Source organism: Octodon degus, unplaced genomic scaffold, assembly GCF_000260255.1.
Source record: "Octodon degus isolate 3935 unplaced genomic scaffold, OctDeg1.0 scaffold00005, whole genome shotgun sequence".
NCBI lineage: Eukaryota > Metazoa > Chordata > Mammalia > Rodentia > Octodontidae > Octodon > Octodon degus.
In genome coordinates this window covers 30,718,122-30,731,508 of record NW_004524581.1, presented here as the reverse complement: position 1 = coordinate 30,731,508, position 13,387 = coordinate 30,718,122, and the positions used below count along the sequence as shown (strand labels likewise).

Sequence of the window (13,387 nt, the reverse complement as noted above, 5' to 3'; positions counted from 1 at the left end):
GTCCACCCCCCACAGGTGCAGCTGCTGATCTCGGCCCAGGATGTGGAGAACTACAAGGTGATCAAGTCGGAGCTGGACCGGCTGCGGACCATGGTGGAGAAGTCAGAGCTGTGGGTGGACAAGAAGGGCAGTGGCAAGGGCGAGGAGGGCGAGCCGGGCACTGCCAAGGACAAGAAGGAGGTGCGTGGCCACAGACTGGTGGGGTGGCCCTCGAGGGCCGGGCAAACCGTGACCCTGAGCCTGTCTCTGTCCCCAGGGGCCCACGGACGAGGAGGCCCCTGGGGAGAAGGGCAGTGAAAACTATCAGATCGTCAAAGGCGTGAGTGGCTGGCAAGGGGCCTGGGATGGCCAGGGAGGGCTCCGCGGGGCTGGCCTCTCCCGCTTCTGCCCTACTCTCTGTGGAGACACTTCCAGCTTTGCCACGTGTTAACAGCAGCCCTGCTAAGGGCTAGATGGAATTATTTTAAAGCTGAGGGAGCTTAATGAAATTCCATTTCATCGTCATATCGTTCTATTTACTTTTATGGGTGGGTGGAATCGGGTTGTTGGCGTCCCTGGCCTGCTGCGATGGGCTGATTGAGCAGTGTGAGCTGGGGTGGGCTGGGACTCCGGAGCTGATGGGGAGGGAGGGAACTCCGGGCTCACCCGCCTCCCCCCAGATCCTGGAGCGGCTGAACAAGATGTGTGGGGTCGGAGAGCAGATGCGGAAGAAGCAGCAGCGGCTTCTGAAGAACATGGATGCCCACAAGGTCATGCTGGACCTGCTGCAGATCCCCTACGATAAGGTGACCTTGACCTCTGACCACTGACCCTCCCAAGCAAGTTCCACTGAGAGGCCTAACCCAGTGCATGCTGTGCGTCTGTCCCTAGTACAGGGGTTGGCAGGACCCTTGGTACCAGCCAGGATTCCCCTGGGGCCTGAATCCAATCTGAGCATCATTCTGACCTCTGACCTCTGACCCCAGCCTGACCCACAGGACTGGTTTGGTGGAGTTCACCCCACTGGTCCACTGTGACCCCCCCCCCCACTCCATCTCAGTTGTCCTCCCTTGGCCCACCTTGCCCTCATCACACCCCAGCCTCCTCAGGCCAAGGGTTCCCTAGTGGCCTCGTCCCACCTCTGCCTTTTCTCTCCGGCCTCACCCCAACCGGCCCTGAGTGCAGTTGTGGGCACCCTCAACCTCTGGCCTATGCCCCTGCCCTTCCCATCCCAGCTGCCCCACGCCCCCTTGGGCGGCCCAGCCCCCTACCCCCGTCCTGGGTGGGCCCGGTACCTTCTTCTCGTGCGCACAGGGTGATGCCAAGATGCTGGAGATCCTGCGCTACACACACCAGTTCCTGCAGAAGTTCTGCGCCGGCAACGCGGGCAACCAGGCCCTGCTGCACAAGCACCTGCACCTCTTCCTCACTCCAGGGGTGAGCGTGTCGGGTGGGGGTGGGGCCCAGGGGCGCCCGCCTGTGCGGGGCAGCCTGGACCCAGGACCCCTCTGACAGGGCCTGCCACCCACCGCAGCTGCTGGAGGCTGAGACCATGCAGCACATCTTTCTGAACAACTACCAGCTGTGCTCGGAGATCGGCGAGCCCGTGCTGCAGCACTTCGTACACCTGCTGGCCACGCACGGCCGCCACGTGCAGTACCTGGATTTCCTGCACACGGTCATTAAAGCCGAGGGCAAGTACGTGAAGAAGTGCCAAGACATGATCATGACTGAGGTGAGGCGGCACGGCAGGCTGCGGGGCGGTGCCGAGTGGGCTGAGGAGTGGGGCGGAAGGGGCAGCCTGGAGACCCCACAGGCAGGGTGTGACTGGCCAGCAGAGGGCTGCAGGGTGTGCGCCGCAGGGTTTAAATTATGCTCTGGGGCTGGGTATGGTGTCAGAGGCCTGTGATCTCAGCAAGCCTGCAAGCTGAGGCAGGAGGATAGAGAGTTTCAATCCAGCCTGGGCAGCTTTAGTTTAGCATGATCTCGCCTCACAATAAAATGGGAGAAGGACAGGGATGTGGATCAGCACCAAGGCCCTGGGTTCAGTGTCCTGGGGAAAAACAGTAAGATAGAAAAAACTCTGTACAGGAATCCAGACAGGCGAGACTGGGCTGATGGGTGAGGTGGGGGTGTCCTGCTGTCTGGGCAGAGCCCCTTTCTCGGGTGGAGCCCCACCTCTCCTTGGCAACTGCGCCGGGGCAGTAGGGTCCAGCGCAGCTGTACTGAGGGGGTCTTCCACTTGCGTCCACCTGCAGCTGACCAATGCAGGGGATGATGTGGTCGTGTTCTACAACGACAAGGCCTCGCTGGCCCACCTGCTGGACATGATGAAGGCTGCACGCGATGGCGTGGAGGACCACAGCCCCCTCATGTACCACATCTCCTTGGTGGACCTGCTGGCCGCCTGCGCCGAAGGCAAGAACGTGTACACCGAGATCAAGTGCACGTCCCTGTTGCCGCTGGAGGACGTGGTGTCTGTGGTGACGCATGAGGACTGCATCACTGAGGTGGGCAGGGGGTGGGCAGAAAGGGGTGAGCAGGGAGGCCGGGGCCAGCCGGAGCTGGACAGTTCACGGCCCCGCGCGTGCCCAACCTGCTCCATGCCCAGGTGAAGATGGCCTACGTGAACTTCGTGAACCACTGCTATGTGGACACAGAGGTGGAGATGAAGGAGATCTACACCAGTAACCACATCTGGACCTTGTTTGAGAGTTTCACCCTGGACATGGCACGGGTCCGTCCTGGGGTGCTCCAGGGCAGGGGGGAGGTGGGGTGCGGCCCCATGGGCCAACCCTTTGGCCTCTCCTCGAGCAGGTATGCAGCAAGCGAGAGAAGCGCCTGTCAGACCCTGCCCTGGAGAAGTACGTGCTGACGGTGGTGCTGGACACCATCAACGCCTTCTTCAGCTCCCCGTTTTCTGAGAACAGCACCTCCCTGCAGGTGAGCGAGCGGCTCCGTCCTGCCCAGTGCCTTGGCTGGCTCGGCATAGGGGAGCTGTTGTGTGGTAGTGCGTGGGGATGCACAAGTGTGACAGGTCCCTGTGCTGTGTAATGAGCTGCCCAAGTCGAGCTGGGAAAGCATTCGTCACCCCCAGTGCCTGTGGGGCAGGGACAGTCCGGTCCTGGGGTGGCAGGGGACAGTGCAGCTTTCACTCAGCCGGGACAAGGTGGCAGCTTTGTAGCAGGCATGGAGGTACAGGGCGGCGGGTGCAGGCCCCCGCCCCCCATCCTCCGGGCCGCGTTTGCATCGTGTGGCTCTTGCAGACACACCAGACCATAGTGGTGCAGCTGCTGCAGTCCACCACGCGGCTGCTCGAGTGCCCGTGGCTGCAGCAGCAGCACAAGGGCTCCGTGGAGCTCTGCATCCGGACCCTCGCCGTGGTGGGTGAGTCTGCCCGCGCCAAGCCCCACACCAGCCTCCCCTCCTGGTGCCCCGGGGCTGCAGGGCACCGGCCCTCACACTCAGCACCTCACTGCCCCCCAACTGCTTGCCGCCTGCCCTCGGCCCTGACAAGTTCCCGCAGTGGGGTCTACTCTTGGGGACAGCCAAGTGGCAACACAACTGTGTTCTTATTTTGAGCTTGCACGCAGTCCTGGCAGTGGGGTGGCCTGACTGGGTTAGGGACAGCAGGGCATGAGGAGCAGGATGGGAGGCGGTGGCCAGTGGGGTCAGTGTGGCACCAGACGTGGACACTGCCTGCATGTGCCTCTTTTTTCTTTTCTTTCCCATCCCTTTCCTGTCTTTTTCCCTCACCCCCACCTCCCTTCTTTCCTTTTCCATGTGGTACCAGGATTGACCCCAGAGCTTTCAACCTGGGCTACGTCTTTAGCCCTTTCTGGCACACTTTTTGTTTTGAGACAGGGTCTTGTTAAGTGGCCCCCCCATGGGCTCCCACTTGGCACTTCCTGCCTCAGCCTCCCGGTGCTGGGCTCCCAGGCGTGTGCCCCATGCCCAGCTGGTTTCCTCTTAGCCCAGATGGGGAAGAGCAGAATGCTCACCCTGCTGCCATGTCTGTCCAGCCAAGGGCCGGGCCATCTCGCTGCCCATGGACCTGGACGCCCACATCAGCTCGCTGCTCAGCAGTGGGGCCAGCTGTGCCGCAGCCGCGCAGCGCAGTGCTGCCAGCTACAAGACGGCCACCCGCACCTTCCCCCGCGTCACCCCCACGGCCAACCAGTGGGACTACAAGAACATCATTGAGAAGCTGCAGGTGGGAGGCCTCATCGCTTCCTGTGCCTTGGGGCTGTGGGGAGCCTCCGCTGGTGCAGGGGTGTGGGCGGGGGGCTGGAGCCCTGCTATCCCTGCGCACTCTGCCACCTCAGCCCCCCGGAAGGGTGTAGTGTGGAGACGGAGGCTGCTGGTCACGAGGAAGCCAGGGTGGGGGCCAGGTGGGAGCAGGCTTTGCGGGGTGCCTATGGCCCAGGGCAGGGCCCTCCTGTGGGCAGGGCACTGTGCGAGCTGCGGGGTGTGGGCAGGGTGCTGTGACCCTGCATCATGCTGAGGCGCTCTCACTGGCTGTGACCCCCTGCCCTGCGTGCCCAGGACATCATCACAGCCCTGGAGGAGCGGCTGAAGCCCCTGGTGCAGGCTGAGCTGTCGGTGCTGGTGGACGTGCTGCACTGGCCCGAGCTGCTCTTCCTGGAGGGCAGCGAGGCCTATCAGCGCTGCGAGAGCGGTGGCTTCCTGTCCAAGTGAGCGGCTGGGCCGGGGCAGGTCCTGTGGGGGCCCGTGGGACGTGTGGGAGGGAGGGAGGCAGGCAGGCAGGCAGGGACAGCGCAAGCCACCGAGCCGCCTCCCCAGGCTGATCCAGCACACCAAGGACCTCATGGAGTCGGAGGAGAAGCTCTGCATCAAGGTGCTGCGGACACTGCAGCAGATGCTGCTCAAGAAGAACAAGTATGGCGACCGGGTGAGCGACGGGCAGACGGGCGCCAGGGTGGCCCGGTGCCAGGCGGGGGTCTCCACGGCATCTCATGTCTGTGCTTCCCCAGGGCAACCAGCTCCGCAAGATGCTGCTGCAGAACTACCTCCAGAACCGGAAGTCCAGGGACCTCCCGGAGCCTGTGGGCTCTGGTCAGTGCCTCCCCGCTGCCCCTGCTTCCCGCGGCCTCTTCTCCCCAGCCTGGGCCCTTCCTCCCTTCCACCACCCAGCAGCCCTCCCTCAAGTGCACCTCTCCTGCAGGCCTGGACCAGGACTGGTCAGCGATTGGGGCCACCCAGTGCCGGCTAGACAAGGAGGGGGCCACCAAGCTGGTATGCGACCTCATCACCAGCACCAAGCACGAGAAGATCTTCCAGGAGAGCATCGGCCTGGCCATCCGCCTGCTGGATGGGGGCAACACAGAGATACAGGTGCCGGGGCGCTGCCCGCCAGGGAGGGAGGGCCACAGCCACTCAGCCTCGCCTCCCCACGAGCCTCCCCTCAGCTGACACACAGCACCGAGGCCGTACGCCGCAGCGTTGGGGGCGTGGATGGTTGAGCGGCGAGACGAGGTGAAGCTTGTGTACTCTTGGTGCTTACGCCCTAGTGGGGACACAGGCACCATGCTGACCACAGGCAGAGTGGAGAGAAGGGTGCAGGGCTCAGAGGTGGGGTTGTGTTACAGGGAGGGACAGGGACCGAGACAGATGCTCACTTGCCACATCCAGGACAGCCCTCAAAGTCCAGGGGGAGACTGAGGGTGGAGAAACAAAGGGAAGAAAAAGCTGGGGTCAGGTGGAGCCCTCTCTCTGGGTGGGAGGAAAGGAACTGCTCAGTCACCTCACCGCAACTGTTCATTTATAATTTGTCACATGACACCCCTTAACTAGTTCCCTTCCTATGTTTCCAAGGCTCGAACACCTGTTCACCTGGGGCACTGCATGTCCTGGGGCGTTCCTGGTGAGCTTGGTCTGCTCCTCACCTGTGAATGATCACTAGGTCCTAGGCAGAGGGCCAGGGCTGCAGGGTGGGGAGCGCAGAGCGCCTGGGTCAGGACTTGGGGCCAGAGGTGCCCATCCATTGTCTCTCCTCAAGGGTACAGAGGCCACGGCTTTTGTTCTGGGGGAGGTGGCACTGTTGCAGGTTTGGGGTGTGACTCGCACCAGGCAGGTTGCCCTCTGGCCATTCCTTCCCTGCCACCTCTGATGGCCCAACTGCCACCCCACCTTTGTGGGGCACGAGTGGCCCTGCATCCCCCAGCCTTGGTGTCTGCGGGGCATACAGGGGCCGTGCATAGGCTGCCTGTGCTCCTGCATGTGGGCCAGGCCCAGTGCTGAGCCGTCCCCTTGTTCTGTCCCTCAGAAGTCCTTCTATAACCTGATGACGAGTGACAAGAAGTCAGAGCGCTTCTTTAAGGTGCTCCATGACCGCATGAAGCGGGCCCAGCAGGAGACCAAGTCCACGGTGGCTGTGAACATGAACGACCTGGGGTGCCAGCCGAGGGAAGACCGTGAGCCGGCTGGCCCCCCGGCTGCCAAAGGTGGGGTGCAGGGTGCAGAGCAGGGCTCACAGGTGCAGGGTGCCTCACAGGGGAGGGCCGCACGGGCCTCAGCGTCTCACCAGCTCCCCTGGCAGGCCGCGTGGCCTCCTTCTCCGTGCCTGGCTCCCCGTCGGGATCCTCGCTGGGCCCCAGCCTGCGCGGGGGGCACGAGGTGAGCGCGCGTGCGCAGAGCAACGAGATGGGCACGTCGGTGCTCATCATGCAGCCCATCCTGCGCTTCCTGCAGCTGCTGTGCGAAAACCACAACCGCGACCTGCAGGTGAGCACACGCCCGGCCCGGCCCGTGCTCACCGCGCAGCCCACTCCCACCGCGCCACTGCGCCTGGTACCTATGGCCTGGCTAGGCCCAGCTGGGGGGTGGCGGACTCCAGCACTGTGACCCCTCCTGAGGCCTTGCCGAAGCCCCACCACACCTGCTGTCTGCTCTGCAGAACTTCCTGCGCTGTCAAAACAACAAGACCAACTACAACCTGGTGTGTGAGACGCTGCAGTTCCTGGACATCATGTGTGGCAGCACCACCGGTGGCCTGGGGCTGCTGGGCCTGTACATCAACGAGGACAACGTGGGCCTTGTCACCCAGACCCTGGAAACCCTCACTGAGTACTGCCAGGGTCCCTGCCACGAGAATCAGGTGAGCGTGGGCAGCATGGATGTGTGGGTGGTGGGTGGGGTGGCCTCCCAGGAGGGAGGCTGAGCGCTCTGGAGCCACCACGGTTCTGAGGGGGCCGGGCTGGGCTCCCCCTGCTTGCTAGACCTGCATTGTGACGCACGAGTCCAACGGCATCGACATCATCACCGCATTGGTTCTCAACGACATCAGCCCCCTGTGCAAGTACCGCATGGACCTGGTGCTGCAGCTCAAGGTGGGCCCGGGAGACGGGCACACACATGTGCCGCGCGTGTGCATGAGTGCCACGAGGGCATCCTGTGGGTGTGGGTTACACCTGTGTGACATGCACACTGCATCCCGTGAGTACTGCGTGAACAGACACGTCCTTACTGTGGAGGTGCACCGCGGACTTCCTGTATGTGTCTGTGGCCGCAGGGTGTGGTGGAGCCCCTTCTCAGCAAGCCTGGGGTGGGAGGTCATGGCAGACTTGGGGGCTGGAGCAGAGAGAGGAGGAGGTTGTGCTTGCATAGTGGAGGCCCTGAGACTGTGGCCTTTGCCTCCCGCCCCCGCAGGACAATGCCTCCAAGCTGCTCTTGGCCTTGATGGAGAGTCGGCACGACAGTGAAAACGCGGAGCGCATCCTCATCAGCTTGCGACCACAGGAGCTGGTGAGCCTGGGCTGGCGGCAGGCAGGAGGATGGGGCAGACCTGTGTGCGGAGAGGGGCGAGAGCCCGGCCGGCCCCACGGCCCAGGAAGAGGGCATTCGAGCAGTGCTGCCCTGCAGGTGGATGTCATTAAGAAGGCCTACGTGCAGGAGGAGGAGCGCGAGAACTCGGAGGTGAGCCCGCGAGAAGTGGGCCACAACATCTACATCCTCGCACTGCAGGTACCCGCCCCCAGATGTCGAGGCTTCGCTGCCCCGCCCGCCCCGCCCCTCCCCACCAGAGCCCTTAGCTGTGCTGCCTTCTGGCCCAGCTTTCCAGGCACAATAAACAGCTGCAACACCTGCTGAAGCCGGTGAAGCGCATCCAGGAGGAGGAGGCCGAGGGCATCTCCTCCATGGTGGGTGCTACCGAATGGGGCGGGAGTGGGGCCCGGATCTGGTGAAGGATGGGCTAGTATCTGGCAGTGGGGGTGAGGGTTCCACCCCAAGTGGGGACAAGGCCAGAGCTGAGAAGCAGAGGTTTGTGGGAATCTAGGGTGGGCTGTCCCCCGAGGCCGAATAAGGCCTTAGAGTTGGGCAGGATTTGAGGGGTGGGACTTAGCCGCCTTGTGTGGGTCTGGTTAGGTCCAGGAGCCTCTAGCAGGAGCCGGGTTGCACTTGGCAGGGCGCAGAGGCGCTTGGATTGTTCTGTGGGCTTCTCTGGCCCAAGGCTTCCTGCTCTCGGGCACTTGCTATCCCCCAGCTGGTCCTGGTTGGGGGGCATGGCCTGGCTGGCTGGGGGGCTTGCTTCCTGTGTGGTCTGCAGCAGGGCTCAGGCCTGGCAGTGTGGGGCTCGGGTGGTGCTGGCTGTGGGGTGCAGGTCTGACCCGGTGCCCTCGGTGACCTCAGCTCAGCCTCAACAACAAGCAGCTGTCACAGATGCTCAAGTCCTCAGTGCCGGCGCCAGAGGAAGAGGAGGACCCGCTGGCCTACTACGAGAGCCACACGTCGCAGATCGAGGTGGGGCCACTGGCCTGGGGCTGGGGGAGCGAGTGAGGGCCACAGCCAGATGTGACCGTGTTCCTGTGCGCCAGATTGTGCGGCAGGACCGCAGCATGGAGCAGATCGTGTTCCCGGTGCCCGCCATCTGCCAGTTCCTGACGGAGGAGACCAAGCACCGCCTCTTCACCACCACGGAGCAGGACGAGCAGGGCAGCAAAGTGAGCGACTTCTTCGACCAGTCCTCCTTCCTGCACAACGAGATGGAGTGGCAGCGCAAGCTCCGCAGTGAGCACGGGGCAGCGGGCAGCACCCACGGGTCCTGGGTGGCGCCCCCACACCTCCCTGGCTTTGTGCGTGGCTGTCTGAGTGTCCGGCTGCCACCACTTCCCATCACACCTCCTTCAGAAGGGGGCAGGTGAGGGCAGCAGAGCCCCACGTGGGGTGGCAGAGGGCCTGGGACCCCACACCAGCGTGCCACTCCTCTGCCTAGGCATGCCGCTCATCTACTGGTTCTCCCGCCGCATGACCCTGTGGGGCAGTATCTCCTTCAACCTGGCAGTGTTCATCAACATCATCATAGCCTTCTTCTACCCGTATGTGGAGGGCGCGTCCACAGGTGAGGCTGGGCTGTGAGCACGCAATGGGAGCTGGGACCCAGGCAAGGCGGCAGCTGGACAGGGTGCACCCCTAGGCCTAGGGATGCCAGAGTGGAAGGGGCTGGAGGTTGGCACTGCTGGAAACTTAGCAGGGAAGTATCCCAGGACGCGGGAGATTGCCTGGGTCTCGCGGACGGCACTGGGGCTGGGGGTGTGTGTGAGCGAGCCCTGCTCCGTGCTTTCCTGGCCCCCAGGTGTGCTGGGATCCCCACTCATCTCGCTGCTGTTTTGGATCCTCATCTGCTTCTCCATCGCCGCCCTGTTCACCAAGCACTACAGCATCCGCCCCCTCATCGTGGCGCTCATCCTGCGCTCCATTTACTACCTGGGCATTGGGCCCACGCTCAACATCCTGGGTGCCCTCAATGTGAGTGCCTCCTCCTGGGTCAGGCCCGGGCTCCTTGGAGACCACAGCAAGGTCAGCCTGTGCTTGAGACAGACACACGCCACAGGACTGTTGCACGTCCTGTGCTGCTCGGCACAGACAGGAGGAGGCTGGTTTCCAGACAGGCGGTAACGAGGTGCCTGAGTGGGGGCCCTTTCCTAACTGTAACAGCCGTGGGTGGTCCGTGCTGACACCGCCCTCCTGGACCTGGACCTGACTCTTCTGGACACCATTCTGAGTCCCAGGAGCCCAGACAGACACGATCCCCGAGGCTGGCGTTGGGTAGGGATGGTGACAGGCTTGAGGCAGGGTGCAGGCGGAGCACTGACCTGTGCCCTGCCTCAACAGCTGACCAACAAGATTGTGTTCGTGGTGAGCTTTGTGGGCAACCGTGGCACCTTCATCCGGGGTTACAAGGCCATGGTCATGGACGTGGAGTTCCTGTACCACGTGGGCTACATCCTCACGAGCGTGCTGGGCCTCTTTGCCCATGAGCTCTTCTACAGCATCCTGGTGAGCCGGCTGCATGTCTCTCTCGGCTGCTGCTGCTCTGGGAGAGCGGTGCTTGGCCCTCAACGCCCCGATAGCCCTCCTGAGCCTGCCCACTCCCTCTCTCCACGGCTTTGCGTCTAGCTCAATCACTCCTGCTACCACCAGGCGAGTTTCTTTACTGCCTCGTGTCTCAGTTTCTCTGTCTGTGAAATGGAGATAGCAGACTCTACCTTCCACAACAATGTGGGGATGAGATGGGCACTGAGGGACGTGCACCAGGAGTCGCCATCCTCCCTGAGCTGGCACCCACCCGCCCATGCCACCCCGCACACATGCCACTGGCCTTGGAGCTCCAGCTTCTGCCAGTTTCTCCTGCCTGAGTGAAGATGCCCAGGGTAGCCTGCGGGGGTCGGGCAGCATCCCTGGGGAGGGACGCTGGCCCAGCCCTCAGTGCTGCATCCCTGCCCGGCAGCTCTTTGACCTCATCTACCGTGAGGAGACGCTGTTCAATGTCATCAAAAGTGTGACCCGAAACGGCCGCTCCATCCTGCTGACTGCCCTGCTGGCTCTCATCCTTGTCTACCTCTTCTCCATCGTGGGCTTCCTCTTCCTTAAGGATGACTTCATTCTCGAGGTGGACCGGCTGCCTGGCAACCACTCCCGAGGTCTGGGGGCTTCCTCCAGGGGTTGGTGAGGTTGAGCCTGGGGCCAGCGCAGTGCTCGAATTTCCTAGGGGTGGGGTAGGGTGGGACGCTGGATGTTGAAGAGCCCAGAATCAGGCTGCAGAAAGCTGAAGTCAGGTGGAGTTGCCTCTCCTGCTGGGAGAGCCGCCCAGGCCTGCAGCTCGTTTATATACTCGAGAGATTGATGTCAGGTGAAGTTCTCTGCCCAGCAGCTTGTTAGCCTGGCTCCCCTTGGTGCTCGTGTGCTCAGGGCTGGAGCAGCTTGTTCACGTGGCTCCCGCGGGTGTCGTGCTCCAGCTTCCACCTGTGATCAGTCTCCAGCTTCATCTGTGTCCCATACTGGATGGGGGACTCCTGTTAGGTTCTGGGGAGGTCGAGGTCCTGCCTGTGTGCTGGGCCCACATCTACAGCGGCAGGAAACTCTTGCTCTGTAGCTGGATGCAGTGGGAGCAGAAAGGCTCAAGCGAGGCCTGGCACACATGATGCTGGAGGTGGCCCCAAGAGGGTGATAAGGCCAGGCCTCTGGGCCTCCTGGTGACCTTGTTCCTGCCCCTGCAGCCAACCCCCTGGGGGTGCCACATGGAGCTGCCACATTTGTGGGCACATGCAGTGGGGACAAGATGGACTGTGTGGCAGAGGTCACAGTGCCTGAGGTCCTGGAAGGTGAGGATGTCACTGGGGGGCATCTGGGAGGGCGGGCCAGAGGCAGGGGCCCTGGGTCTAAGGACAAAGTCCACCCACAGAGGACGAAGAGACTGACAGCATGGAGCGGGCCTGTGACACTCTGCTCATGTGCATCGTCACTGTCATGAACCACGGGCTGCGCAATGGTGGCGGTGTGGGCGACATTCTCCGCAAGCCCTCCAAAGATGTGAGTGTCCCCCCACCTGGCCCTGTCCAGCCAGGCTCCCATCAGTCTTCTGTGTGGACCCCACCACACTCAGAAGCCCAGTTTGCAGATGTTCACACCTCCCTCTTCCTCCTGGCTCACCAGGCTGAGACCTTGGCAAGCAGACCTGGCCCCAGGGCCGGGAGCTGTGAGTCAGGCAGGGGCTGTTTCCGGCCCTGCAGAGTGGCAGGAGGGCGGGAGGCTGAGTCAGCTTCAAGGTCAGCATGGGGGGGTGGGGGCCGGGGCCAGGCTCAGCAGGGCCTTGGACGTCAGGCAGTGGACAGCAAGCTGCCCATGCCCGCAGGAGTCCCTGTTCCCTGCCCGGGTGGTCTACGACCTGCTCTTCTTCTTCATTGTCATCATCATTGTGCTGAACCTCATCTTTGGGGTCATCATCGACACCTTTGCTGACCTGCGCAGCGAGAAGCAGAAGAAGGAGGAGATCCTCAAGACCACGTGCTTCATCTGCGGTGAGGCCAGGACATCCTGCGGCCGCTGGGGTTGCACTAGGCGCAGGGCCTGAGGGCAGCAAGTTGGTGCCCGCACCTGACAGGACTGCAGCAGGTGGGGAGGATGGGGCTGTCACTTCTGACGTGGGGTGACACGCAAGGATGGGCTGACATGCACGGATGTGGACGCTGTGGCTGGCCTCGGGCTGCAGTGGGCAGCATGCTCCCTACATTCAGCAGGGCACTGGGGGCCCTGCTCCCAGCATCCACTGCAGCTGCCACTGTGGGAGGGCTGCAGTGGGGCGGAGTGACTGGTGCTTCACACACAGTGGCCTGTCATCACAAATGTCCCCTCCACCAGAGCCCTGTGTGGCTCTGGAGATGAGGCCTCTTGCCCCTGCCCTTCAGGTCTGGAGAGGGACAAGTTTGACAATAAGACAGTGTCCTTCGAGGAGCATATTAAGCTGGAGCACAACATGTGGAGCTACCTGCACTTCATCGTGCTGGTGCGTGTGAAAAACAAGACAGACTACACAGGCCCCGAGAGCTACGTGGCGCAGATGATCAAGGTGCGATGACTGGCCACGGCTCCCTGTCCCCTGGGTGCTGGAGCAGGGACCGCATGCATCTGTGCACACAGCCCTGCGAGGCCCGAGGGGTGGACAGCTGTGGACACTTGTGGGAGGCCCAGCTCTGTGCACTCTGCCGGCTGCCTGCCGCCACGCAGTGGCCTCGTGCCCAGGTGTCAGGCAGGCTGGCCTGTTGGCACCAAGCCTGAGGCCCAGCCCTGGGCTCCTGGGGGTAGTGATGCTGAGGCATGGAGTGGGGCGCCCTCCTGTAGCTGGGCAAGAGTGGGGTGGCTTCCTGACGTCTGGATGGTCCCAGGCCAAGGGAAAGCCTAGAAAACCTGTTAAGGTCAGGCTTAGAGAGTTGAATGGATGTGAACAACTGCCTCGGCCCTGGGGGAGCCTCGGCAGGAAGGTGTGGGGGCTCTGCTTGTCTGTACCGCTGTGCTTTGACGCTCATGCATACGTTTGTCGGATGACCTGGCAGTTCAGTTTGTAACAAGGACCAAAGCACTGCTTGGTGTCCTGGGGATGTGGATTTGCCTC

General features: G+C 62.8%; 1 protein-coding gene across 1 annotated transcript in view; it reads left to right on the top strand.

Annotated features, from left to right (window-relative positions):
* Itpr3 (inositol 1,4,5-trisphosphate receptor type 3) overlaps window positions 1–13,387 on the top strand; it is a 56,465-nt gene that overhangs the window by 41,125 nt on the left and 1,953 nt on the right. Inside the window, exons 26-56 of the mRNA XM_004624231.2 lie at window positions 16–180; window positions 257–319; window positions 660–785; window positions 1,294–1,416; window positions 1,514–1,714; window positions 2,238–2,489; window positions 2,591–2,716; window positions 2,797–2,922; window positions 3,246–3,366; window positions 4,002–4,192; window positions 4,525–4,673; window positions 4,783–4,891; window positions 4,974–5,055; window positions 5,165–5,334; window positions 6,266–6,443; window positions 6,539–6,723; window positions 6,896–7,096; window positions 7,218–7,328; window positions 7,648–7,743; window positions 7,861–7,962; window positions 8,052–8,138; window positions 8,629–8,739; window positions 8,814–9,006; window positions 9,212–9,337; window positions 9,572–9,744; window positions 10,111–10,275; window positions 10,727–10,919; window positions 11,496–11,600; window positions 11,681–11,808; window positions 12,131–12,296; window positions 12,684–12,844. Of these exons, the coding sequence (XP_004624288.1) occupies window positions 16–180; window positions 257–319; window positions 660–785; window positions 1,294–1,416; window positions 1,514–1,714; window positions 2,238–2,489; window positions 2,591–2,716; window positions 2,797–2,922; window positions 3,246–3,366; window positions 4,002–4,192; window positions 4,525–4,673; window positions 4,783–4,891; window positions 4,974–5,055; window positions 5,165–5,334; window positions 6,266–6,443; window positions 6,539–6,723; window positions 6,896–7,096; window positions 7,218–7,328; window positions 7,648–7,743; window positions 7,861–7,962; window positions 8,052–8,138; window positions 8,629–8,739; window positions 8,814–9,006; window positions 9,212–9,337; window positions 9,572–9,744; window positions 10,111–10,275; window positions 10,727–10,919; window positions 11,496–11,600; window positions 11,681–11,808; window positions 12,131–12,296; window positions 12,684–12,844 (4,485 nt within the window). The remainder of the gene's footprint in view (window positions 1–15; window positions 181–256; window positions 320–659; window positions 786–1,293; window positions 1,417–1,513; window positions 1,715–2,237; window positions 2,490–2,590; window positions 2,717–2,796; window positions 2,923–3,245; window positions 3,367–4,001; window positions 4,193–4,524; window positions 4,674–4,782; window positions 4,892–4,973; window positions 5,056–5,164; window positions 5,335–6,265; window positions 6,444–6,538; window positions 6,724–6,895; window positions 7,097–7,217; window positions 7,329–7,647; window positions 7,744–7,860; window positions 7,963–8,051; window positions 8,139–8,628; window positions 8,740–8,813; window positions 9,007–9,211; window positions 9,338–9,571; window positions 9,745–10,110; window positions 10,276–10,726; window positions 10,920–11,495; window positions 11,601–11,680; window positions 11,809–12,130; window positions 12,297–12,683; window positions 12,845–13,387) is intronic.